This window comes from Sinohyriopsis cumingii, chromosome 19 (genome assembly GCF_028554795.1).
Source record: "Sinohyriopsis cumingii isolate HCF-2022 chromosome 19, ASM2855479v2, whole genome shotgun sequence".
Taxonomy (NCBI): domain Eukaryota; kingdom Metazoa; phylum Mollusca; class Bivalvia; order Unionida; family Unionidae; genus Sinohyriopsis; species Sinohyriopsis cumingii.
Window position 1 is genome coordinate 24,465,892 of NC_142979.1, and position 25,913 is coordinate 24,491,804.

Sequence of the window (25,913 nt, forward strand, 5' to 3'; positions counted from 1 at the left end):
AATATTGCCAGATGATCCATAGCAGTCATGTTCTTTTGCTTCAAATCTAATGGGAGTTTCTTTACCAGCAGAGCATCCACAACAGAATTGAAGTAGTTCATTGTCTTTGTAAGCTCCAAATAAATCTGTAAATTTCCATAACTTTGGAGGGTTACATCCTTTTTGAACCCAAGTAAATAAGATTTAAACCACTTGCCCTTTTTTTATTGTGTTCAATTTGTTTTGTCAAATCCTGAAACTATGCATTGCAAATATTGAATGCAGACTTCACATTGTATCTTCCATATATATGTAGTCATAGGAACCTCACCCCTTCACTGAAAATAGACTTTTCCAAGAACTGGTCTATTGTTTACGCTAAAAAGTCCCATTTGGTTTGAAACATAAACAAGATGACAGTTTTTCAAAACCCCCCTGGTGAAAAACTTTAAATTAATGAAATAACTTTTGTTTGCATTTTTTTTATCCTTGATACTTTTTGTTTTTTAAATCACAAATGGATACAGCCTTCTGGGGATAGGGATAGGCAGATACTACAAATATACTTTAGAATTTTGCCTATCAGATTTTATTCTTACACAGGGAAGATGAGACATAAAAGTTGGTTGGATCATAATCTCAAACCTACAGTTGTGTCAGGCCACAATAAATTATATTTTTTCGTCATTTCACCTTAGATCTCAAAAAGTTAAATGCACAAGTCATCATTTAATTTTGTGTCTGTTTTAATCTGTATCATATGGTCCTATGCTGTTTTCCATTTATATGTACACATGTCCATCCATTGACATTTGCTTGTCCAGCCTGTAACTTTGTAATGGTTGGGGAGATTTTCCTGAAGATGTGCAGATGGTGTGTTAGGCCCCAAGACCAAGGCCATAGCAAGGGAAAATATAATTTTGAGAATTGTATCCTTGACTGGAGTGACTTTTATGTATAGACAATGTCAGATACTACCGCCATGCCCTCACTTCATGAACAAGGTCATGGAAAGGGAAAAAGCAGTTCTGTGACTTTTATTGTTTTATGGAATTAAAACTTAAACCACTTTATAGGTTATTTTAATGAAACATTGGATCATTACATATCATGTAAAGATAATTGATGTGACAGATACAACAGCTATACTTCCTGCTTCAAGGTCACAATAACAGCAAGGAAAATGTAATTCTTTGACCCATATATAAAAGTTGAACTTTTCAATATTACATATCATGTATACATTATTTAGCAAATACTCTAGCCATGCCCCCTTCATCAAGGTGTCAGTCACAGCAAGTGAAAATGGAACTACTTTCCTTGTCTGGAGTAAAATGTTGAAAGATATTTTAATTTCACTTTGATATTTTATTTAAACTTTGGCCTTTTTTATATGGTCATGCCCTCAGCACCAGGGTCAAGGTCATTACACCAGTTAATGCAAATCAGTACCCTGTTTTCTTATCCACTGACACTTTTTAACCTATGCAGATATTTTGATTAAACTAGGTCACACCTTGTCATACAGTATTCCAGTCCTTAGTTTTAAAGTCAAGGTCATTAGAGGGAAAAGGTCATGGGATGGCCATATCATGTGCTGTTTGAAGTAGTCTTGTTTCATTAAAAGTATTGAAATAATAATAATAATAATAATAATCATAATAATAATAATACCATAATGTTGTCTATTTACAGGAAATAGGATGCACTCATATGAGAATTGCAGAAGGTGTGAATTCTCTCCTACAGATGTCAGCTTTGTTGGCAAGACTATGTAAAAAGTCAGCAGAACCGAACATTCTCAATTCATAAGAGGACAGTACTAATGGCATTGATTCTTATTCATATGTCAGCTGGTTATTTGATATTCTCTCTCAAACATCTGTGGTGCATGGAGTTTCTTGATGCAACAAACAGCTTCACTGAAACCCAGGATATGGTTTCATGTGTAAAAGATTCCATAATAATGGATGTCCTGTTAAGAAACGTGTTTATTATCTGTACAATCCCAAGAGACCATTATTCTGTATGAATTTATAATAGTGGGGTCATTGTATTGAGGGATAATTGCACATCATATTCAGGAAGACTGGAACATGTTTGAATAATATGACTGCATATAATGTGTTTTGCTCATATCCTGTGGTTTTCATATTATGATGAATTTTGCCTGTTAAATTGTGCTACGACTATAACCGTATACACTCGTATACAAGTGGGATCCAACTGCAAACAGCTAAGAGCCAGCTTTGTTGTCATATAATGCACTGGGAGATAATGATCCATGCAGTTTATTGGGATTAATAAATAGAACAAACAACAGAGGTCATGGTTTCCTGGTACATTACATAATGGCAGTGTCTATTTTGTTTGCAGCTTTCTTCAACTTGTATTCAAGCATGTATAGAAAAAATGTTTTCTGCTCTACTGGCCATAGACCAGAAGAGCGTGTAGGATGGCCTGTTGTTCATCATCCACTATCCATTGCCCTTTGTTCATCCTCTAATGTTTGTCCATCCATTATTAAAAATGTTATTGCTACTCTTGATAAACTACTCTGCTGTTTTGGGTTTAATGCCATTTATCAGCACAAGATAGGCTATACATGTTGGCTGGTATAACTGCTGGAGGACGAACGGGGGAAAGTCCTGGTAAGAACCATTGACCCACAGGAAACTACTGGCAGCTTCTCAAATACCCACACGGCTGAGCACAAGACTCGAACATATGCAAATAATGGTAAGTTGACAGTGATCATTCAGTATTGCCATGAAACATTTAAGCACACTTTTATCCCACAATCTAGTTGGTCTCAAATAAATATGGTGCTGCTCAGACATACCATATGGAAATCTACTTGTCATTCCTCCTTAATCAATGGTTATATCAATATGGGTTCTTTGCTAAAAGACTTACTACAATATCCGGCTGGTTCTAAATAAGAGTGGTGCTGATCTGACTTCCAGTATTTCCACAATCATAGGCATCTTTTTAAAAAAATTGTTGCTTCCATTCCTTATCTTAGTTTTATTGATGTGGAGTTTTCACTTATGTTGGTCTTAATGAAAATGGTGCTGCCTGGACATGCAGTCATGCTATCGCAACATAGGGCTTTCAGGAAAGGACTTCTTATAAGCAGCCATCTTGAAAATCTTGTTATTGCTACTCCTGAAAAGTCACATAAGTATGGGGTTTTCATTGAAGACTTCTTATGCTATATAATTGATCTTGAATATTGTGACATGATATTCAGTATGGCCACCACTGTGGCTGTGTCAAAATCTTGCCACTATCCTAAGTGGAGAGTTTTCATGAAAACAGTGCCAATCTGACCTCAGATATAGCTGCAACAGTGAAATATTGAAAATATCTAACTAGTTCTCTCTAATAGGATGGTCATATCAGCATGATCTAATCTTGTTTGTCCTAAATAAAAGAACTGTGCCAATCATAGATCCAATTCTAGATGCCAAATTGGCCAATTTAAAAATCATATTTTCAAAAATATCTGACGGTTTCTACACTCTGCAGCTAAAAAGATGAAATGCACTTCTGTTTCCAGAAATTCTCTTTAGATGGTAAAATGTTGGTTCCTTCAGTGGCCATTGTGTTATCCATTGACTGATCAATTCTACATTTAAACATTTAAAGCATGGCAGAGAAAGAGCAAAATGCATTATCAGTGAAATATTGAATGTTTTCATTGCCGTTGTATTTTTGCAAATAACTAGAAGGATTGATAGATTCATAATTAATAAAATTATTAAAATCAAGATGACCAAAGTGTATTTCACTTGTCTATGCCTCATCCCATTTTAACTGAGTTATGTCCCCATTTTGTAATGGTACTATATTGAGGCTTGCATGTCTTTGGAGATGATTTTTATTTGTCACATTGGTAGGAACAACCAATGTTTGACCTGGTCAGTCATTCCAGTTAAGTTTTACATTTACTTTTATGTTAAAATAGTGTGGTTGAGCATCAGTTTTTCCATTAACACTTCTGATCTGGGTAAGATATTTTATGTTTTAAGAAAGCTGTAGGGTCTCCACTAACTGAAAGAAAACAAATCACTCAAATATATTTAAAGCAGAGCCAAAAAGGTGGAAGATGAGAAGTGATCCTTATAACATATATTAGCCCATAACTCGTAAAGAGTATTCTGATTGGTCAAAAGTTTAAATCCATCCAATGAATCTTCATGTAATGGAAACTTATGGCAATGGAAAGAAGAAGCGTGCTTGCAATAAATGGCATACCTAGTTGTTGAGAGAGACCATGATACAAGAAGTGTAGATAAAGGTTTAAAAAATGCATGGAAATGGGAATGGCTGGAGCAAAAAGTCTATGGAAATTTAGTTGGTCAGTTTATAAGAAAACTGAATGCTAGAGGACTGGTGACCTCTGCTCTACGGTAATTGCTGTTGGAAGTATTTGGAACACCACCCACAAAAGAAGCTGCATATGGAAAAATTGAAGCTCAAACTGCATCTGGAAAAGTGCAGTTAATTACTACAAGAGGAAAGATTTCTTGCATGAGAGAACAGATGTAGCTCTTTGTCAGAATAGGCGCACTGCCTGTTGCCAATACAAGCACCAGCTTGAAAGGCTTTCATTGAGAAGCAAAAGAAACAATTGCACATTGAGCCATAAAAGTCAGTCAAAAAGGAAGGCTGAAGAAATCTTTGCCAAAGCTGCAAAAAGAGCTTGACCTGCATATCAACAGGTTATGTCCATTAGAGATAAAGACACGCGAATGTATGGGATTATTTTTATATAGCTGATGTTCTTGGGTGTTTATTTTACAGATTTGTTATGAAAAGAGAGAAGTATAATATATTTGCTGCAAAAATTGAGGAATTATTGTATTTTAATTACGATGTGAACATTGACATGCACATGAAATAAGTTAAGCACCAATAGTATTGGAGAACAAATTCAGGTGACAATAAATATTGTGAAGATATTCAAATCAAGTTGAATTTTTTTGGTAAGTTTGTTAGTTTTTCAAATGATTGTTTTGTTATATATTATGATCTTTAGTTGCTCCAGGAGCAGTTTTTTATGATTGTAAAATGCATTTTTAAACAAGGGGCCTTTGGCCCCTTTGACCTCGGCAAAAATTGAGAAATTATTGTGATTTAATTATGATGTGAACACTGATATGCACATGAAACAAGTAAAGCACCAATAGTATTGGAGAACAAATTCATCTGACAATAAATATTGTGAAATTATTCAATTGACTTCTGGATCGGGGGTGCTGCCCCTCGAGACCCTGTTGGGGGAAGGCCAACAAACCCCCTTTCAAATTTTTAGCTTTTTTGTGGAATACCAAACTCATGTCTGAAGTTGACACACAAAGATGCAATCATAAAAAAGGGGTTGGGATTAAGTAAGAAAAGCCAGAAAGATTGGTTTGGTTTTGGGTTTTACTGCACAGCAACATGAGTAGGTTAATTACTGCCAAGGCAACTGGAGTAAAGTGCATCACCTTGGCAAGAAACACAGGTTGGACCATTGGTAGCATACAAATACACATCATACAGATTGTGTTGTGGTGTCTAAACACTTGCAAGTGAATTGGGTAGAGGCATCCATTAGCACTTCCATGTGAATGAGTTAGGTGTCCTAAAGTGTGTACACAAGCCAACGGTGAAAACTTTATTACTGATCTTAATAGAGTGTGTGAACGGACATGGATTGTATAGATGGATGGACAGTTTAACACACATGGATGCACAAGTAACCACAATGCCATGCTTCCATTACATTGTTTGATAATTATTGAAAGGAATTCATGCGTGGAAACTTTATCAAATTTGCTCCAATTCTGTTCAGCAGTTTTTTTTAAAGCCATTTTAAGGTTGCTTTATTTTTTTGAATATTCAGTGTGGGCCACCATACTTGATAACACAACAGCATTACCGTATAAATCTGAAAGGCTTTCATGCCCAGCTGATGCCTGTCAAATTTGGTTAAAAGTGGTTTAATGGTTTTGGAACAGAAGGTGAAAACAGCAGTTGATGGATGGACATTGAATGACAAATAACACATAATGCATGCAGGGCTATGCTATAGCCAGGTGAGGTAAAACCTAGTGGAAATAATGGGAGGACCAACCTTTTGTGCATCTTGAGTAGATGTATGGGCAACCCCTACAACCATTAGCAGCAGCTTGTTTAGGTACTTGTGCACCAGAAAACTTCCCATGCAGTCACTAAGCACCTAAATGATGCAGAACAAATTGGTACTGCAAAAGTCGAGAACAAGAGCTTTCACGTCATCTTATAAAAGTGAAAATAGCATAAAATTCAAAACACCACATTGAATTTATAACAAAATATAACTGCATTAAATATTTCTTTTTATTCCATTTCATTTCAATAATACCATTCCAGTGGCATAGTGGTTAGAGCGTCTGTCTCGTATGCAGGAGGTCATGGGTTAAAACCCTGGCTGAGTCATACCAAAGACTTTAATTTTTTTTTTACTAACAGCTGAATCATTAGGTGCTCAGCATTGAGGTTAGTGATAGGACTGGTCGGCCTGGTTTCAGGATAATGTGAAAAGATGGGACATCATGCCACATGTCTGTGGCATGATACCCCTGTGCTTGACATTACTCTTAACTGGTCCCATTGCAGACATAGCGAAATGACTGAAAAATTGCTAAAGCCATGTTAAAAATCTAATTCCAATAAAGATTGTACAGATACAACCACTATTGATGATGTCATCACATTGACATTGTTAGTTATAGCATGTCAGCCCCTACAGGAATAAATGTCATATCCTGTATAGATCAATTACATTGCAGAAAATAAATAAATGAAGAAATAAACTATTATTTCAGCAAACATATCATGTGGATAGAAACTTTTATCCTCTCCAAGCACACGTTCCACTTCTCGTCTCCCATATTATCTACCTGGTAATCAGAGAGGGAAATATAATTATTGTATTTTCTGCATTTATTCAGATTTAAAAAATAATTTTTCTTCCAGACTAAGATCACACTAAAATATTTAAATGTCTCAAAAATAAAATTTTCAGGCTTTGGAGGGGTAGTTGTGATGTCTTGGATGCATCTTGCTGTTTTTCATTTATGGTCTCAAAGATACATTATGATTTGCATTTAGAATTTTCATTCAGCATTTTTGTTCATAACTCTTAATTTAGAACGCATTAACCAGTCAGAAGTCAGATTGCATCTTAATTGAAGTGAGCTATGAAATCACAACTAAATAAAATGCATTACAGCAATAAATTTACAATAAATAAAATAAAATCACAACTGCCGTAAATGTAAAATACAGTTGTAGAGTATTTGCAAGTAAAGATTTCTTTCTTATTTCATTATGTCAAATAAATAGCTTCATCTACCAGGCTGTAAGTAGTACAAAATTGTTGGCCTAATTATTATGCTTCATTTCTAATGTAGATTTTAAAGGAAAGAAACTAATTGTGACAAACCATTTTATTAAATGTAAAATGTGTAGAATATTTTCTTTCCTGTTGATAAGATATACAGTTGACACATTTTGGGGTTTATGGTGCCCTCTGTAATTTAACGCCTCTTTACTTGAGGGCTGTTCCATTTAAACATACATGGTACCCAGGGAAGACAGTTTTAAAGTGGGGTACTCACCATAGATGCAATTTAGAATTTTCTTATCATTTTAATGTTAACTCTGTGAAATCAAAGTACCCTGGCCTATTGTCTTGTTTTAAGCTGCCTTCTCTAGGTACCATGTATGTTTAAATGGAACAGCCCTGAGTGATGTGGTTCTCCAAACCAGCAATACTATCCCTATGCACACTTTAAGATAAACATTAAAAATATGCATAAAACTACCCAAATCAAGAACAGTGAAAAAGTCATTTACAGATAGTGTCTATTGACTTGAATCACCCACCAGCGAAAGCACGCTGGCAATCATTTGATGTTCAAAGCAGGCTGTTTCAACTATCTAATATTTCCCACACTATTCAAGCAGTTTCTCTTTTGTTCTTTTTTGTATTTAGTTATAATTATATCAAATATGTAATATGTCGCAAGTTGATGCATTATTGTCTTTAATAAATATTGCTTTCTCTGAGGGACTCGTTAGAGACTAACATTTAGCTAAATGATTTGTACCCTTTGATAATTTGTTATTATTATTGCAGTATATACAATATGTCATAAAATGAACAAATGAATACCGTAAATGAGACAATATCATACAGATGTTGTCAATAACAACACATTACTGCAACAGTTATATAAACTTGTGACATTTCCAACTATCCAGATATGTAGATTAACAAAGCATGTTTACAAAATTAGTACTGTACGTATATTAACAAAGTATGTTTACAAAATCAGTATTGTACATGTAAAAATATATAGTGCATTGCTATCAATACATATCTTAAAATTAGATTAAATGGATGTTAGACTGGCAATGGCTTAAACTGTTTAAAAGCATCTAGCAACACTAATGTACATTGCAACCCTGCTATTACGTGAATTCGGTTATAATGCGGTCATGGCATGGCTCCTGAAATTTCTTATATTCATTTGCACATGAAAAAATATTTTTTCTTCTTCAAAGTACATGAAATAGTGTATAAAATTGTATTATCATTACGGGGAAGAGATTGTTTATCAATTTGAATTTAATATCGTGGCGTGTTTCCTGAAATTTTAAATACATGTATGTGTATTTTTCTCTTACCAGGAAAGAACTTTTTTTTAAGTACGAGAAATAGTGTGCAAAAAGTTTAATATCATTTTGGGGAAGAGTTCGCAAATGAATTATAATATAATATGATCGTGGCATTGCTTCTGAAATTTAACAATATCACCAGGTTCTTGAAGTGTTATGCCAAAATAAACATTATCAGAAATGTTACTTATTACTGGTCCATGAGTAAAGTCAGTAAGTCGTCATTGTGATTGTCTTCAATTAATTCTTTATACAATTGTTGCTCAAACAATAGCTAACATGTGTTTCTTCTTTAACTGCATACACAACCAAGTAGCAGTCAATGCAGTGATTGATAAAAGATTCTCACAGTTTAATAAAGATAAAAAAAAATCAAAAGCTGCCAAGATGTTTGCTGGGCTTGGTGGTGTTATTAGACGCAATCAGTTGACCAGTAAATAATGTCCGCTTTATTTGCTGGAAATTGAAAGGTATAAAATTGTACACGTGTTCACCTGTAAAAAATTTTTTATAAAAGTGACTTGTGACCATTGCAGGCCTACTGCACTTCTCGGGTTTTACATGTTTATGGGGTTTTCTTATGAACTCGTTATTAATTTCCTATTTTTTATTTTAAAAATTTACCGTTGGGGAAAAGCCAGTTCACAAATGCAATTTGTTCTCTGCACTTTGCGCAAAAAAATGTGTAGTCATTTTTGGGAAGAGATCGTGTATGAATTCGAATATAATACGATCATGGTGTGGTTCCTGAAATTTTAAATACATGTACGTGTATTTTTCTCATACCTGGAAAAATACTTTTTTTAAAGTACGAGAAATAGTGTGTACAATGTTTATTAGCATTTTGGGAAAGAGTTCACGTACAAATTCAAATCTAATACGATCGTGGCTTGGCTTCTGAAATTTAACAATTTCACCAGGTTCTTGAAGTGTTATGCCAAAATAAACATTATCAAATATGTTACTTATTACCCATGAGTAAAGCCAGTAAGTCATCTTTGTGATTGTCTTCAATTCATTCTGTATACAATCATTGCTCAAACAATAGCCGACATGTGTTTCTTTAACTGCATACACAGCCAAGCAGCAAACAATGTGGTGGTTGATAATCACAGTTTAATAAACATTAAAAGAAAACGAAAGCCACCAAGATGTTTGCTGGGCTTGGCGGTGATATTAGACACAATCAGTTGACCAGTAAATAATGTTGTCTTTGTTAGCAGGAAATTGAAAGGGTATGAAATTGTTCATGCGTTAAGATTAAAATTTTTTATAAACGTGACTCGTGACCATCGCAGGCCCTACTGCACTTAGTTCTCGGGTATAACATGGGTATGGTGTTTGTTTATGAACTCGTTATTAATTTCCTACTTTTTATAAAAATATTTTACAGTTATGGAAAAGCAAGTTCACAAGTGCAAGTCGTTCTCTGCACTTTGCGCAGTGATTACTATTGTAGTTTTCACGTTTTTTTTTTGATATTCACAAAATCTGAAGTAAAAGTTATATGCACGTTGAAAGCATGTGTTGATTGGTAATTATTCTTGCTGTAGTTGTTCAAATGAATAGGCGTACAAGCGTTAATTATTGGAAATTTGCAATGAATAAATGTACACGGAAATGCATATGAGAACATTTTAGCAGTATGAAATTTGTACAGACACCGTTCATAGACCCTGGAACGTAATGAACTGTACATGTGCTTTGTCTTTCTTAACCTAATTTTGCTGTTAATTTTTCCTATTGAATTCAGACACATAATGATGTGTGACAAAATTATTGAATAGTTTAAATATGTATGCAAATTTGGCCATGGAATTACATTTATTATGGATTAATTGCAAGCCCCGACAGTATATCAGATGGCAAGTAAACGGTGCTGATACTCTGTTCATGCTGTGTATTAGATTTTGAATTCAGACACAATTATCTGGGATATTTTGTATTAAATATTTTAAATATGTGTGCAAGTTTCCATGGAATTACATGCATTATAGATGAACTGCATGCCATGAGGGCATGATAGTAAATGGTGTTGATACCCTATTTATTCATCATACACATTAGACATGAATTCATGTATATGTGCCAATGAATTGTTCTCTGAAAAAAGTAAAATACTGTAAAACCCCGCATTAATGCGACCCCGATATTAACGCAATCCAATTTTTTTGGCCTCCAATTATCGCGTTATGGCAGGGTTCCACTGTATCTTGAAAGTCACCCTTGGAAATGACAGACAAACAAGACCCCTCTTTATATATTTACTGGAACTGATTATTGGTGTGGTCCCTCTCAGACTCCGTCATGGAGTACCCTCTAGTGCTGAAAGTTTTTATGGGTTTTTCAGTATAGAAGTTTCCCCCATAGTGTAATGTGTTTGTGAAAAATGTAGTAAGAATTCTGTGAAAAAGTTTATGAATTTTGATTAGGGTTTTGTACACCATCCTACTCTAATGTTATAATGGCTCTTCAACCATGGCTAGTGTTGGAGCTTTAGTTATAGAAAGTGATCCTTGCCAGGGATCTTTGGTGTCCAATGTATGTTATATGTGTGTATTGTTTGTTATCCTTGTGGATTTGTGTGGACTGGCTTATAATCAAGTCACATTCACAAGTTGTCTTTAATTATAAGGGCTAGTTACTAAAAATAAAGTTCAGCTAAAAAGGTCAGGGTTGGCATGTGATGGTGGCAGGAGACTTTTAGCCCCCCTGCTTTCATCAGACTGGCCATTTCTTTCATGCTTATGCCTTAATCCCTATCTAATTTCAGTGGAGTGCATTTAATAGGAAAAATGAAAGAATGAATAAAAAACACCAAGAAGAAAATATATCTAATTTATTGTTTAGTGTGTGCATACATGGTATACCTTGTAGTGTTAGTATGGTACATGTATCTTTGTAACCCCGTGTTTTTGTAATGTTATTATTCGTCCTACCCTTTGGGGAGCTGTGGTATGATCCATGCTACCTTGTTTTAGCCACGTAGCTTTGGCATCATACCATGATTTGCTTTTTAGTAATTAAGATGATCCCTGTCCATCTGTATTGTTGCATATATGTGAGTTCGTTATTTTCTATGCGATTATTTTAGTTAATGTAATATGTTATTAGTATAAATAAAAAATCTTTTCTTGAGGATCTCTAAATTAGAACCAATTTGTTTTCATGATTGTATTGATGTATGTGATTAAGTCCATATATGTTGTCTTATCTGTAATGTCTTTTGTGTATAATAAATTGTTGGCATCTACCCCTCCATTTTCACATATTTTGTTTATTATTCTATACCTTTCCTTATCGGTGTTTGAACATATCAGTATGTAGCAGAGTGGGATTGTTCTTATATAGGTTCTTTATAAAGGCTAACTCCCCTGTCATCCATATATCATTTAAATATAGGTACGTTTTACTTTGAATTGATGTACCGGTATAATAATATTAATAATGAGGACTTTATATAGCGCCTAATCTTTAGAAGCTCTAAGCGCTTTACAACATAGACAACACCTATAAGAAAAGAAAACCCATATATAATGATATGATTACAAACACAAACCCCATGAAATTAGAAAAAAAGAAGAAAAAACATGCTGAGAATATTTCAGGTAGGAAACATTATTAGGTCTTTAATTTTGTTCTTGCAGTCGAAATAAGTGAGTTTTGAGAGCACTCTTGAATGTGATCACTGTGTCTTTGTGGCTAAGTGGGCAATTCATTCCACGTTGCTGGGCCCTGGAATGCAAAAGAACGCTGTCCATATGACTTTGTTTTCATAGTGGGAATAATGAATTTATGACTGTCAGAAGAGGAGGATAAGTATCTTGCTGGTGTGTACACATGGGTGAGGTCAGATAGGTATGTTGGACTAGAGTCCATCAGTGAAACATAGCACAAAGAACAAATTTTGTGTTTGATTCTGGGTTGAATGGATAGCCAGTGTAGGGTACAGAGCAGTGGGGAGGTGTGCTCTGATCGTGGTACTCTAAGTATGATTCGAGCAGCTGTGTTTTGAAGTTTTTGGAGTAGATGAAACGGACAGAATTGAGTTAGAATAGTCCAGTCTTGAAAGAAGTAATGAACACACAAGTGTTTTAGTGGCATCAACTGAAAGATATTTGCGAATTGAGCTGATGCGTCTCAGCTCAAGATATGCAGCCTTGCATATGTTCATGACATGTTGGTGCAGTGAGAGAGTACTGTCCAGAGTAACACCTAGGTTTTGTACTGATTGTGTGAATTTGATGTTGGTGTTGCTGATATTTATTGTTTGAGGTAAAGGATGTGAATGAGAAAGTCTTTGTGTTGTAATCAGAATGGCCTCAGTTTTATCATCATTCATCTGCAGCTTGTTACATGTCATCCATGATTTCACATCAGAAATGCACCTCTCTACACTTTAAATGGTAGCATCAACTTCAGTTGGGAGGCTAGGTTTGTATGTTTGGGTGTCAACCAGCATACAGTTGGTGAGACACCGGATGATGATATATGACACTTGAGAGTGGATGAGTGTATAGAATGAAGAGAACACATCAAAGAACAGACCCCTGTGGAACACCACAGTATAGATCAACTGGGCTGGAGTGTATTCCATTTGTAGACACAGTTTGTGTCCTGTTGACCAAGTAGGACTTGAACCACAGTAATAATAATAATAATAATGAGGACTTTGTATAGCGCCTAATCTTTAGAAGCTCTAAATGCTTTACAACATAGACAACACCTATACGCTAAAAAACAATATTATTACAAAAACAAACCTCATGAAATTAGAAAAACATTAAAAAATAATTAAAAAAAAACATGCTGAGAGTATTTCAGGTAGGAAACATCATTAGGTCTTTAAGTTTGTTCTTACAGTCGAAATAAGTGAGTTTTGAGAGCCCTCTTGAATGTGATTACTGTGTCTTTGTGTCTAAGTTCAGTGGGCAATTCATTCCACGTTGCTGGGCCCTGGTATGCAAAATAATGCTGTCCATATGACTTTGTTTTCATAGTGGGAATAATGAGTATACGATTGTCAGAAGAGGAGCGTATCTTGCTGGTGTGTACACATGGGTGAGGTTGGATAGGTATGTTGGACTAGAGTCAGACAGTGAAACGTAGCACAGAGAACAGATTTTGTGTTTGATTCTGGATCGAATAGATCGTGTAGGGTACAGAGCAGTGGGGAGGTGTGCTCTTATCATGGTACTCTAAGTATGATCCGAGCAGCCATGTTTTGAACTTTTTGAAGTTTCTGGAGTAGGTATTGAGATGAACCAGACAGAATTGAGTTACAATAGTCCAGTCTTGAAAGTACTAATGAACACACAAGTGTTTTAGTGGCATCAACTGAAAGATATTTGCGAATTGAGCTGATGCGTCTCAGTTTTATCATCATTCGTCTGCAGCTTGTTACATGTCATCCATGATTTCACATCAGTAATGCACTTCTCTACACCTTGGATGGTAGCATCAACTTCAGTTGGGTGGCTAGATTTGTATATTTGGGTGTCATCAGCGTACAATTGGTGAGGCACTGGATGATCATCTATGACACTTGAGAGCGACTCGAGTGTACAGAATGAAAAGAACAGACCCCTGTGGAACACCGCAACACAGATCAACTGGGCTGGAGTGTATTCCATTTGCAGATACAATCTGTTTCCTGTTGACCAATTAGGACTTGAACCACAGTAAGGCTGTATCATGAATGCCAAATACATGCTGGATTATTGTGTCAGATGCTGCAGACAAATCAAGGAAGGTGAGGACTGCAATCTTCCTGCTATCCAACGCAGAGAGAATGTCATTAACTACTTTTAGAAGAGTAGTTTCAGTACTGTGGCAAGGGCGATATGCAGATTGTACATTGCTAAAAAGACTGTTTGAATTTAGATGAGATACAAGCTGGGATAGAACAACCTTTTCTAAGATTTTTGATATGAAAGGGAGATTAGAAACTGGGCGGTAGTTTTTAAATCATTATGGTCTAGTGTTGGTTTCTTCAGCAGAGGCTTTACAATGGCAGTTTTGAAAAATGATGGGAATTCCCCTTTCACAGGAAGGCTGTATCATGAATGCCAAATACATGCTGGAGACTGTGAAAGTAATATATCATGGTCTATTGGATTCTTCGTAAGGACTCTATCTTTAACCCATTAGAACATTTGATTATTAGGACTTATAAAATTTCATTCTTGGATTAGTTTTGGATTTGATTCTTAAAACCGCAAGTTCTTATTTTTTTCTTCATTTTTACAGCTTTTTTTCCAGGGAAATAAATTATTTGTTAAATTTTTCAAAGCTTGTTGTTTTCACTCTTTCTTTTATAACTGTTTATTTAAGTCTAAACATGTAACATAAGACTTGGGCTAGTGAATTTGTTTGGCAGCATGAATGCTGGTTTGACAGGACATGTCAGCATGTAGTAACAACACATTCAGCTAAACATCAATTTTATATGCTCACTATAAGGCAGGAGCATATCATGTTATGCTGTACATCCATCAGTTACCAATTTGGTTTCTTTACCATAACTAGAATTGTTGACCATCTGCAGTTACCGGACTTTGAGGATAGCTGCACTTGGGTTAAGGTAGAATTTCCAGGTCAAAAGGTGAAAGGCCATTATTAATAATAATTGAAAGAGAAATATGGTTTTCACACGATGACTTATACAATGTTCTCCACCAACTACACTTACCAAGCTGTCAGCGGTTTGTACTTGGGATAAGGAATAATCCTTTTCTTTTGGGGCTCAGAAGGTCATTCTGACTCAAAGAAGATGGCTTTTGCATGATGACTTGAGTTCTCAATCATCTATGGTTACTTAAATGACGTCCTGCTGATTTTAGGGTCACAATGTCAAAATCAAGATCACTGTTACTGAAAGAAGAAAAATGGTTTCTTCACAGTAGCATTAATTCCATATCAGAATACCTCAACCAAACAGTAATATAACGTTTTTCAAAATGGATGAAATGGTGGCCATATTGATTATCAGATTAACACCTTTTTTGTTTACTTGACATTGTAATAAGGTTTTTGGTAAAAACCCAATGTTGATGTGACCATCCAACCAGAAAGAGTAGTGATAAGATTTTCAAGATGGTGGCCATATTGGAGGTCAGATCTTCATAACTTTCATTTAGGATAAACTATACATTATAAGAAGTCTTTTGGTGAAAACTCCATGTCAGTATGACTTTCCATTCAGAAGTAGTAGTTATAAAAAGAAAATTTCAAGATGGCCAAATTGGATATGACTCAGTTTTCATTTAGAACCAACTTGATGTTAAAGGACATTTTTTAAAAGGGAAAAACGTCTGTTGATATGCCCATTCATGTAAGAAGGGTAATGACAATATTTTCAAGCTGGCTGCTGTGGTAGCCATATTGGATGTCACATCAACTTTTTTTATTTACGATCAACTAGACATCATAAAAATCTTTCAGTGAAAATGTCATGTTGATATGACCATCCATTCTGGGGTAAAGATAATCTGATTTTGAAGATAGCTGCCATGGTGGCCATAACCAAATTTCTGATCAGTACCTTTTTATTTAGAACCAACTAGACATTACAAATTGTCTTTTAGTGAAATCCTATATTAATATGACTATGAAGGAGCAATAATAACAAACTTTACAAGATGGCTGTTCTGGTGGCCATATTGTATTTCCAAGTGGCACCATTTTCATTTGAGACCAACTAGACACTGGGATGAATATATGTGTGTAGTTTCATAGCAATCTTTATTTTTAGGAGTAGTGACAACAAACTCGTACTAATGGATGACTGATGAATGGACAATATACCATCTCATAAGCATTTCTGGTGAGTGACTCGTAGAGTAGAAAATGTGCCAGTTTTTCCGAGTTTTTAACTTGTAGCTTTCGGCATAAGCACATTCAGAGTTTTATCGAAATCCTTGTTATGGCCACCTGTGTTAATCGGATATTAATCGCCCTATGAATATGGATAGGTGCTTGCATATTCTTGTTTTAGATTTTGTTAATGCAAGATTACATGGGAAGTTTCATGAAGTTCATACCAAGTTAGCCTTTAATGCAGCAAAAATCAAATGCTGACATCCATGGTCATCACAGTGGGTGGTTATATCGGTGAACTCGGGGGCCCCAAGCTAGAGCGGGGGAGGAGGGAATTCAAAGAGTTTGTGGTATTCTTTCCTAGTAAGGGGACTGCTGAAAGCTATTCTCACATAGGTCATCATTTCATCCAGTGCAAACTTGTGATGATCCTGCAGACAGCAGATAATGGCTTGAGGTTGAAGGATGAAATAGAAGCACAACTGATTCAGAACTTTTATCAATGATAAATGACCTTTAGTTAAATGATACATAAGCAATAAAAGTCTTTATTGTAGGTCTTTTGAATTGCGTCTTTTATTAAATATTTTTATGTTTTTATGACATAAATAAACAACAGCTCAGTACTCATAAACATGTGATGGCAGAAAATGAAAATTTTACAAGATATGAAAAATTTCACAAATAGTTAAGTTGACAATATCAGTACAAAAAACTGATAAATATGTGAGAACTGGAATGCTTATATGACCATGCTGGTGAACAATATGCAGGTCTAAGGTATGTAATAAAATGCATTATGGTGGATGGAAAGTACAAAAATAATTAATGTCTACCTCAACAGCACTTCTCATACCTTGATAGCACTTATAAATCATGGATGGAGTTGCAAATTAATTTACCAGTAGATTTTAACATCTGTTCATTCGATTCAAAATTTTTAAATCGATACAACAATATTATCTAACCATTTCAAAAAGAGATAATCCTGATATTGCTCCCTTGGCATAAACTGATCTAAAAGGCAAATGTAGGGTTAGGCAGGTGCCTTGACTTAAAATTTAGTGATGCAAGGATAACTTCCTGCTACCTGGCAGAAATTGGTGTGTGTCTGTTATGTTGATAAAGTTTGTTTTTGCTTTAAGTAACTTCAACTGAACTAGTTAGTATACTGATATCTCTTTTATTATTGTGAAAGGTGTTCATCCTAGACCACATCTGGTCTGATTTGGTAAAGCAATTTGGAGAGAAAGTTGTTCAATGATAGCATTTTTGTATATTATTAACAATAGCCTTACTTGATGTATCGTATCAATGTTTTCCATCTGGTTGCTATGGAAACCAGACCACTGCAAATGAGGCTACCCTAAACCAACTTCAATAAAGCATGTTCTATGAAACAATTGTACCAAATTGATCAAAACTGGTAAGGCCATTCTGTAGGTTTCCAATGTTTGTGATAAGGCATGTCCTATGAAACAATTGTACCAAATTGGTAAGGCATTTCTGTAGGTTTCCAATGTTTGTGATAAGGCATGTCCTATGAAACAATTGTACCAAATTGATACGGCCATTCTGTAGGTTTCCAATGTTTGTGATAAGGCATGTCCTATGAAACATTCTTACCAAATTGATAAGGCCATTCTGTAGGTTTCCAATGTTTGTGATAAGGCATGTCCTATGAAACAATTGTACCAAATTGATAAGGCCATTCTGTAGGTTTCCAATGTTTGTGATAAGGCATGTCCTATGAAACAATTGTACCAAATTGATAAGGCCATTCTGTAGGTTTCCAATGTTTGTGATAAGGCATGTCCTATGAAACATTCTTACCAAGTTTGGCCAAAATTGTCTTGACTGTTTCAGCGAAGTAAAAAATACGAGTTCTAAAAAGTTGCAAAGAAAGCCACGTTTTTGTTAGGCGAGCAACTCCAAACATATGTTAAATACAGCATATCCTAAGAAAATTCCTACAAAGTCTGAACACTGGTTCATCTACTCTGAAGAAACTGAAAACAGGCTTTCGATATGGCTGCTATGGAAGCAACAACAATGTTGCAGTCAAGCCACCCACAACAAAATTTTCATAAAGCACATCTTACAAAACAGTCCTACCAAATATGATCAAAACTGGCTCAGCCATTCTAGAGAAACAATAAAAAAAAGGTTCTCTGACCTAGTTTTGCTATGGAAGACACCATTGTTATGGCAACCACCCAGGCACTCCTACAAATTCCCTTTTTTCAATCACTCAGTCATTCTAGAGAAGTCACAAATTGATTTTCCACCAAATTAAGGATTACCCAATTATTACTTAGGAAGCCATCCAGTTTCGATAGAGTATATCCTAACAACATTCTTACGATGTTTCATCAAAATTGGCTCTATTGTTCTGAAGATGTTGACAACAGATTCCATCTATTTGCTATGGGAGCCACTTCAGAAGCAATTTTGATAGATTATGTGCCAGGAAATACAATGGAGAAAATTTGATCAAAATTGGCTCATCTATTCCCAAGAAGAAAATAAAGCTTTTCATCTTGTTGCTATGGAATCCACATAATTGCTAGTGTAGCCACCTCAAAATATAATTTCATAGTACATATTAATATTCTTATAAAGTTTCATCAAAACTTAGTTCAGCCATTCCAGAGATGTTGAAAATAGGTTTTTAAATGTTTGCTGAAGAGGTCACACCGCTCCTAGGGGAATCACCTAGGATATAATTTTGATGTATCTATTCACAAATATTCCAAAGAAGTTTGGTCAACACTGGCTCAGCGACCTAGAGACGAAACAAAAAATTGGTTCAGAACGATACCACACCACTGATAAAGGAGGTACCCAAAATTAAATTTTAATATAGTGTGTCCATAATATTAATATTCCAAGCAAGTCTGATTGAAATTGACTTTGCTGTTTTGCAGATGTTGAAAATAGGTTCTCCATATTAAATGCTATGGAAGCTGGCCCATTGCAATGGAGCCACCACTGACAATTTTGAGAGAATTTCTTGTGAAACATTCATACAAAGTTTTACCTAAATTGGCTCAGCTGTTCTAGAAATGAAGACAAAAATAGGTATTCTATATGATTATGTGGCAAGTTGCACTGTTGCTAGAGAAGCCATCCCAAACACAAGTTGATAAAGCATGTCCTAAGAATCATTCTTACCAAGTTTGAAAATGCCTTAGGTTTGATTTAAACTGTCTTAGCCAGTTGTGATGGAAACCATATTATTGCTAGGGAAGTTGGCATGTCCAAAGAAACACTTTTACCAAGCTTGGTCAAAACTAAGTTGGCTATTCTAAAGACGTCATAAATTGGTTTTCCAACTGGTTGCTAAGAAAGCAATACCATTGCCAGTTGACCAATCCAGACAATTTTAATATAGCATGTCCTAACCAACATTCCTACTAAGTTTTACTGAACTTATTACAGCTGTGCATAAGATCTTAAAAATGTTAGTATTCCTACCAGCTATTCCAGAGAAGCTCAAAATTGGTTTTCCAATTAATTGCTAGGAACCCACATCACTGCTAGGGGAGTCACTCTAGTTGTTCTGGAGAAGTTAAATATGTTCTTTATTTTTGGCTGCTATGAAAGCTTTCCCATTACTAGCAGCCTCCCTAAAAAATGTTGGCACTGAAAATGGCTAAATGTTTTTTGAGAAGAGGTAAAACAAATGGCAATGTTGAGAGATGATGCATGCATGACAGATACAGGGTTGTACCATAAGCTCACTTGGCTTTACAGCCAGGTAAACTAACAACAAAAGACCGTGAGTTTTACACTTTTAACAATAATAATCTGAAGGAAACAAGTCTGAACACTGAACTTACAAATGAGAACACCGTTTCATATTTTCTTGAAATGTTAAGATACAATAAATTCACTATTTTTCATAGAGTATCAACTTTCATGGATTCAGCGATTGCAAAAAACCACAAATTTAAAGACCAAATGGACAATCATTTTTCAGTGCAAACAGGACTCTTCTCTAATCCATAACTTTACACAATATACCTATTTAAAGACTCAATGAACAATGATCTTTTAGTGCAAACTATAGGACTCTTCAGTCCATAAATTTACACATTATACATATCTTCGTTTTTAGAACTTGTTATTGAACCTAGACTTGAATCAACATGCAAGACAAATAAATAAATTGGATTTCTTTTTGTGAAACATGTATGCCTCCAGTGCAGACCAGAAAAGTCCCAGTTACAAAACCCAGACAAATATGAAAAGCTGTAGTATGAAAACGGTCATGTATTTTCAAATTTGAACAAAAAACTTGAGCTCAAGCCCAAAACCTTAAAATCTGATCTGATAATTATGGTACACCTACATAATGGAAATTCTTGAGTCTAATACAGGAACCAAAGCTAAGAAAAATGTTAAAGCTCTGCAACTTTATAAGATTAATTAGAATAAAGCTAAGTTAAGTTTGGGAATTCTGACTTTGAGTTACCAAAGTAAAAAAATTTTAAGACAAAACTGAGCCATTTATTTATGCATACAAACATGCATATCAAATTTAACTGATGTATCTCTCGAAGATTATTAAACTGCAAAAAAAATTCTGTTTGAAAAAAACTTTCAAAAAATTTAAAATACCAACCAATAGCATCCCAAAATTTTCATAAGGGTTTCTATTAGAAAAGTACTTCTGTATGTACATGCAGCTAATAAAGTAGGAAAAAATGTGAAATCATTTCATACAGCATCCAATCAATATGGTGCAGTTGTTACATTAGTACCATATTAATTTACTCTGATTTTCAATAAATTTCATACAAAAAATGTTCTTTGTAATTTTGACCACCAGTGATGCGAATTTAAATCTTGACAGATTATTACTATATGAGAAATGGTCATACATTAAATGGTAAATACCATAACCTTCGTATAATTCAATATATATATATATAATCCATTTCATCCAAAGCACATGTACACATTTTAATTAAATTTGTCAAATCAATTTAAACAACCATAAATTCACCTAAACAGTTCAAACGTAAAATCCAAAATACATGCTATCAGATACACGTATGTTAGTAACGTGTAACTCTGCAAAAAGGCTAATTATATCATGAATAGAAATTTCTGATTAGGTAAGTTGTACACTGTAAAATACTAATTAATTCATTAATAGAAATTTCTGATTAGGTAAGTTGAACACTGTAAAATTGCAAACAACAGAAATAAAAGGTATATCATAAATTTTCTATTTTGATAAAAAGTTGCTTTTTTATCCTGAAAAAAAATATCTGGTGATCCGGGGAAAGTGAGTGATGGCATCAAGTTTAAGACAACTGTCATATATGGTTTGTGAGTGGAAAAATAAAAGGTACAAACATGCATCATACATCATTTAAATAACAAATCCATACTAACTTGAGATCATAAATGCAGTACACTCTGTATATCAAAATGAAAAAAATACACCTCTGACTTCAGAGTTGGTCACTAAATTGAACAGAACAATTTCAAAAGCTATTATCATTTATTGTGCCCATGTTAAGACTTGGGAACACAAAACCATTTTTCTTCAAATTGCAGCTAATACACACTCCTGGCATAGTGGAAATGCAATTTAAAATGGTCATAAAATTTTATGGAAAACAAAAGCATCTCCAAATTTTTATGCATGCCAGGGCATCAATCTGGAAACTCTATCAAGTTTTTAGAGTATCACAGTATGAATTACATGTCAAAATTATACTTCTTACAGGAACATGAAATACAAAACTCTAGTATAAAATTTTGATTCTGAACAATACCTTTTTGTGCACATGATGAGCTTCTCAAGTGTTATCACATATATAACTTTTATACTCTATTACAAAGTTAGCTTTATAATAAAATGATTCACATGGAAGCACTGTAGTCCCAAATCTACCATCTTATAATGACATATTAGACTCCATGCCAGTTCCATAATGCCACAAACATGTATTTTTAAAGGAGAAATGTACACTGTGATCCAGTATGTTCTGAAAGGTTAAGGTCTAAGCCATGTGAAGTTGCTTGCATTCGGTTAACAAGAGCATGCTGGATATAGACAGCATTTAAACTGTTTGCACCAGCTCCCTAAAACTTTGCACTTTGATCCGACAAGGTTGAGAACCTTAAGGTCCTGCAATTTTCTTTATACATCTGTGTACAAAATTTCGTCATGATCAGATGTTTTCAGTTGTTTGTTTTTTCTTCTTCAAATCTGCCTTTACTAGAATTCCACCTACTTTTAGGTCAACTGTCTATGCAATTCTGCAGTGTTCCAGAAATTACAATTCTTTACTGTTTGTTTGCTTTACACAAACTGAATATACTCTTATTCAAGACTGGAACACATCTGCCAATCTAATTCTGCCATATGCTCCCCAAGGAACTTTTACCAGTATGATAGCAAAGAGTGAATACAAGGGAGATAATACTGAAATGTATCCAGTGATTCTGTTAGGAATTAGGTGGAGAGGGGGATCCACCCACCTTTCCTCTGTGAAATATAGGAGGGGAATTATGAAACTTACAGAGTAGTATAAATCTTATCTTTAATACCTGAACACATGCCATTCCTTTTTGCCCTTTGATGTATCCAGTGCTCCACTGAATTCAAATCTTAATGCAAACCAACTGGAAGCTATTTAGCAATATTTTATTTAAATTATTCACAAGTTAATCTGTTCAGATTTGTTGTGTGAACGTGAATCACAATTTTGTAAGTACTTCATTTATTTTTTTTTAATTGGATGATCTCGGAGATGCAGTCCAAAGTATTAACAGGCTCCAAATTATCTTTGTTGTATTCAGTATCCTGATCAGCCAGAAATCTCAGCGGAAGGAACAAGAAAAGTAATTCAATATGCATTCAGAACCTGCCACTGTCTTTGGAATAGATATCCAATCATGTGTATTCAGGCAGTGTAAATAAACCATCAGACACAATTAAGACCACCATGGTGATCAAGCTTAAAGCATAAAATCCAACATGGCCAGCCTTATTTGGATCATTTGTGCACTATTGATTTTTACCTGCAAAATCTAGGTTTCACTGTGTACGTTTTGTGCACAGCTATTTTCAAACTGCAAGAAAGATGGTCAATTTTGTGTGATTTGTGCACTCACACAGCCTGACAAAATCACTGCTTATGACATCAAGAAAACCAAACATACAAAAGAGGAAATAGAGCAAATTTTACACTACTAAATAATGAAAACTTTTGGAAGAGAAGAAATAGTGTGAATAATTTAAATAAACCTTTGGAAATGCAGCAATTTATATCAAAGTAATTATAATCTAATTATATCTTTGCTACAACAAAAACTGTAATGATAGAAAAAGAAATGATCACATTTCTAGTCACATAATTCAGAGAATAACTACAATAAGACAGTCAATGACATATATATTCATGAAAAATTTTATTTTAGGTTTTTTGAACTTTTGAATTTATTGCATTAACAATAATTCTGAGACCAGTGGAACAGTGATATATATTTCTGTCTTGTGAAGAACATTAATTCTGTGACCAGTGGAACAGTTAAACATATTTCTGTCTTGTGGAGGAAACACCTCTTTAAACAAACATAAACAATTCATCTTTTCACTGACCTGATGCAGTTTTAAAAATCCTTCATTCATTATTTTTTTAAACTGACTCAACTTTGATATCAGTTTATGAAATTTGTATTTCAAGAAGAAAAAGTCAACATTGAAATTAAATTCTGAATATCAAGAACATGTGACAAGTGACAAGAACACAAGTGGATTATGCAATACATTTATGTCACTTCCTTTTTCAGTCGAGCTTTTTGTAAAATCTGGGTTCTTTTCCTTCTCTCCATAGCTTTGTTGCTAACTGTCTGTTTCAGAGCAGGGAGAGTCAATGCATCTTGCTGTATGTAGGCTACCTCTGGCCTGCAACAAGACATTTCAAATGTTATTCATTTTGTTACGATATAAAAGAAAATATAGAAATTAACCTTATTTTTACTATGAACAGTTTTAAGGACAAAAATACAGTGAAACCTTTTACAAAGGCCACTTTTATTCTGTATTTTGTGGACATGCAATTATTTTATAGTAAGCAAATATACAATTAAACTGAGAAAGAGGTTAATAAGTAATGTCCTTAATGAACTAATTTTGTAAGGACAGATTCAGGTGCCCCCTAAGTTGGCTGGTGTTAAAAGCGTAGTTATTTAATCATGTGTTAATTACCTGCTATTATTGCATTGCTATACCTTTTCAAGCTGCCAGTCCCCAATTCAAAGACACTGTTCCCTCCTCCAATTAGTAATGGAGGTCTAGAATAAAAAGCAACACAATCCCAGTCATACCTTAGTCCACTCCCACATTAACTATCAGTTTTAGGAGACAGAGAAAATCTGTATTTCCTTCTTTACCAATTACAGAAAATTCTCCAGTTGGCATCATAAACTCTAGAAGTTGTTTGTCTTCTAGCCTGAGTGATGCATTTAGCAACCTTGCTTGAAAACTGGTCCAGGTGAACCAATTGTTTGAGATCATACAAGCATGAAGGTAGAGGATTTGAAGAGTGCTGTGCATCAGGGACCTTCTGTGCTTGATAGCAGATGCCTCCTTAGAGGTCATTTGCTGGGATCACTGACCAAAATGTAGAGGAAATCAAAGAACCAAGATGCCAGGTGCCACTTGGGAGCTATCAGGATGAGCTGTGACTTGGAAGTCTTGACTTGGTGAAGAACCTGGGGACTATTCTAAAAGATGGGAATGCATAGGTGTACAGCCAACACCTCTGACTGAGGGCATCCATTGTCCACACCCTTTGGACTGTTGGTAATAGAGGGACATACTGAGGAAGATTTTGCTAGTCTTCATTTTGTACAAGTCTACCATCAGCCTTCTCTGCAGATAAAATGTGTCTCTGCTACCAACTGGTGATGCAATCACTGTTGTCCAAAGGAGTAGGTTCCAAACTTATGAAGTGAAGGGGCATGTGTGCCCCATTAGTGTCTGAGTTATGCTATGATCTATGTGCTGTCTGTAGTAACCATGACACAGTGATGCCCTTCATGGCTGATGAACTCATTAAGTACTGGAAACCCAGCCCACATTTCTTGACTACTGATGCAGAGGGAACCTTCTTTTCAAGACCACTAGCCCTGCAATACTGTAACCTTGGGCTCTTAGTCAGCCTAACCCCCTAACCTGAATATGAGTCATCAGTGTGACGGAACGAGCAAGGTTCTGGAGTATGAATCAGAACTCTGGTCTGATACCTGTCCTGATATTTCCATGAACTCAGATGGAGGTGAAATTTGGATCATAAGGGAATCTAAGCAGATACAGGATTTTAGCGAGGTCTCCAATTTGTTATAAGCCAGAACTGGAGTAGCTGCACATAAAG

At 34.9% G+C, this 25,913-nt stretch overlaps 2 protein-coding genes across 5 annotated transcripts in view; one reads left to right on the top strand and one right to left on the bottom strand.

Annotated features, from left to right (window-relative positions):
- The window catches only part of LOC149775297 (replication factor C subunit 2-like), a 66,408-nt gene extending 54,461 nt beyond the window's left edge, over nt 1–11,947 (top strand). For both annotated transcript variants that reach the window (XM_089944396.1, XM_089944395.1), the window contains exon 9: nt 1,675–11,947. In XM_089944396.1, the coding sequence (XP_089800522.1) occupies nt 1,675–1,791 (117 nt within the window). In that variant the 3' untranslated portion in view covers nt 1,792–11,947. The remainder of the gene's footprint in view (nt 1–1,674) is intronic.
- Nucleotides 11,948–17,059: 5,112 nt separating this feature from the next.
- Nucleotides 17,060–25,913, bottom strand: part of LOC149775298 (coiled-coil domain-containing protein 74A-like) — a 46,598-nt gene continuing 37,744 nt past the window's right edge. For all 3 annotated transcript variants that reach the window (XM_089944407.1, XM_089944408.1, XM_089944406.1), the window contains one exon: nt 17,060–24,442. In XM_089944407.1, coding sequence (XP_089800533.1) covers nt 24,307–24,442 — 136 coding nt within the window. In that variant the 3' untranslated portion in view covers nt 17,060–24,306. The remainder of the gene's footprint in view (nt 24,443–25,913) is intronic.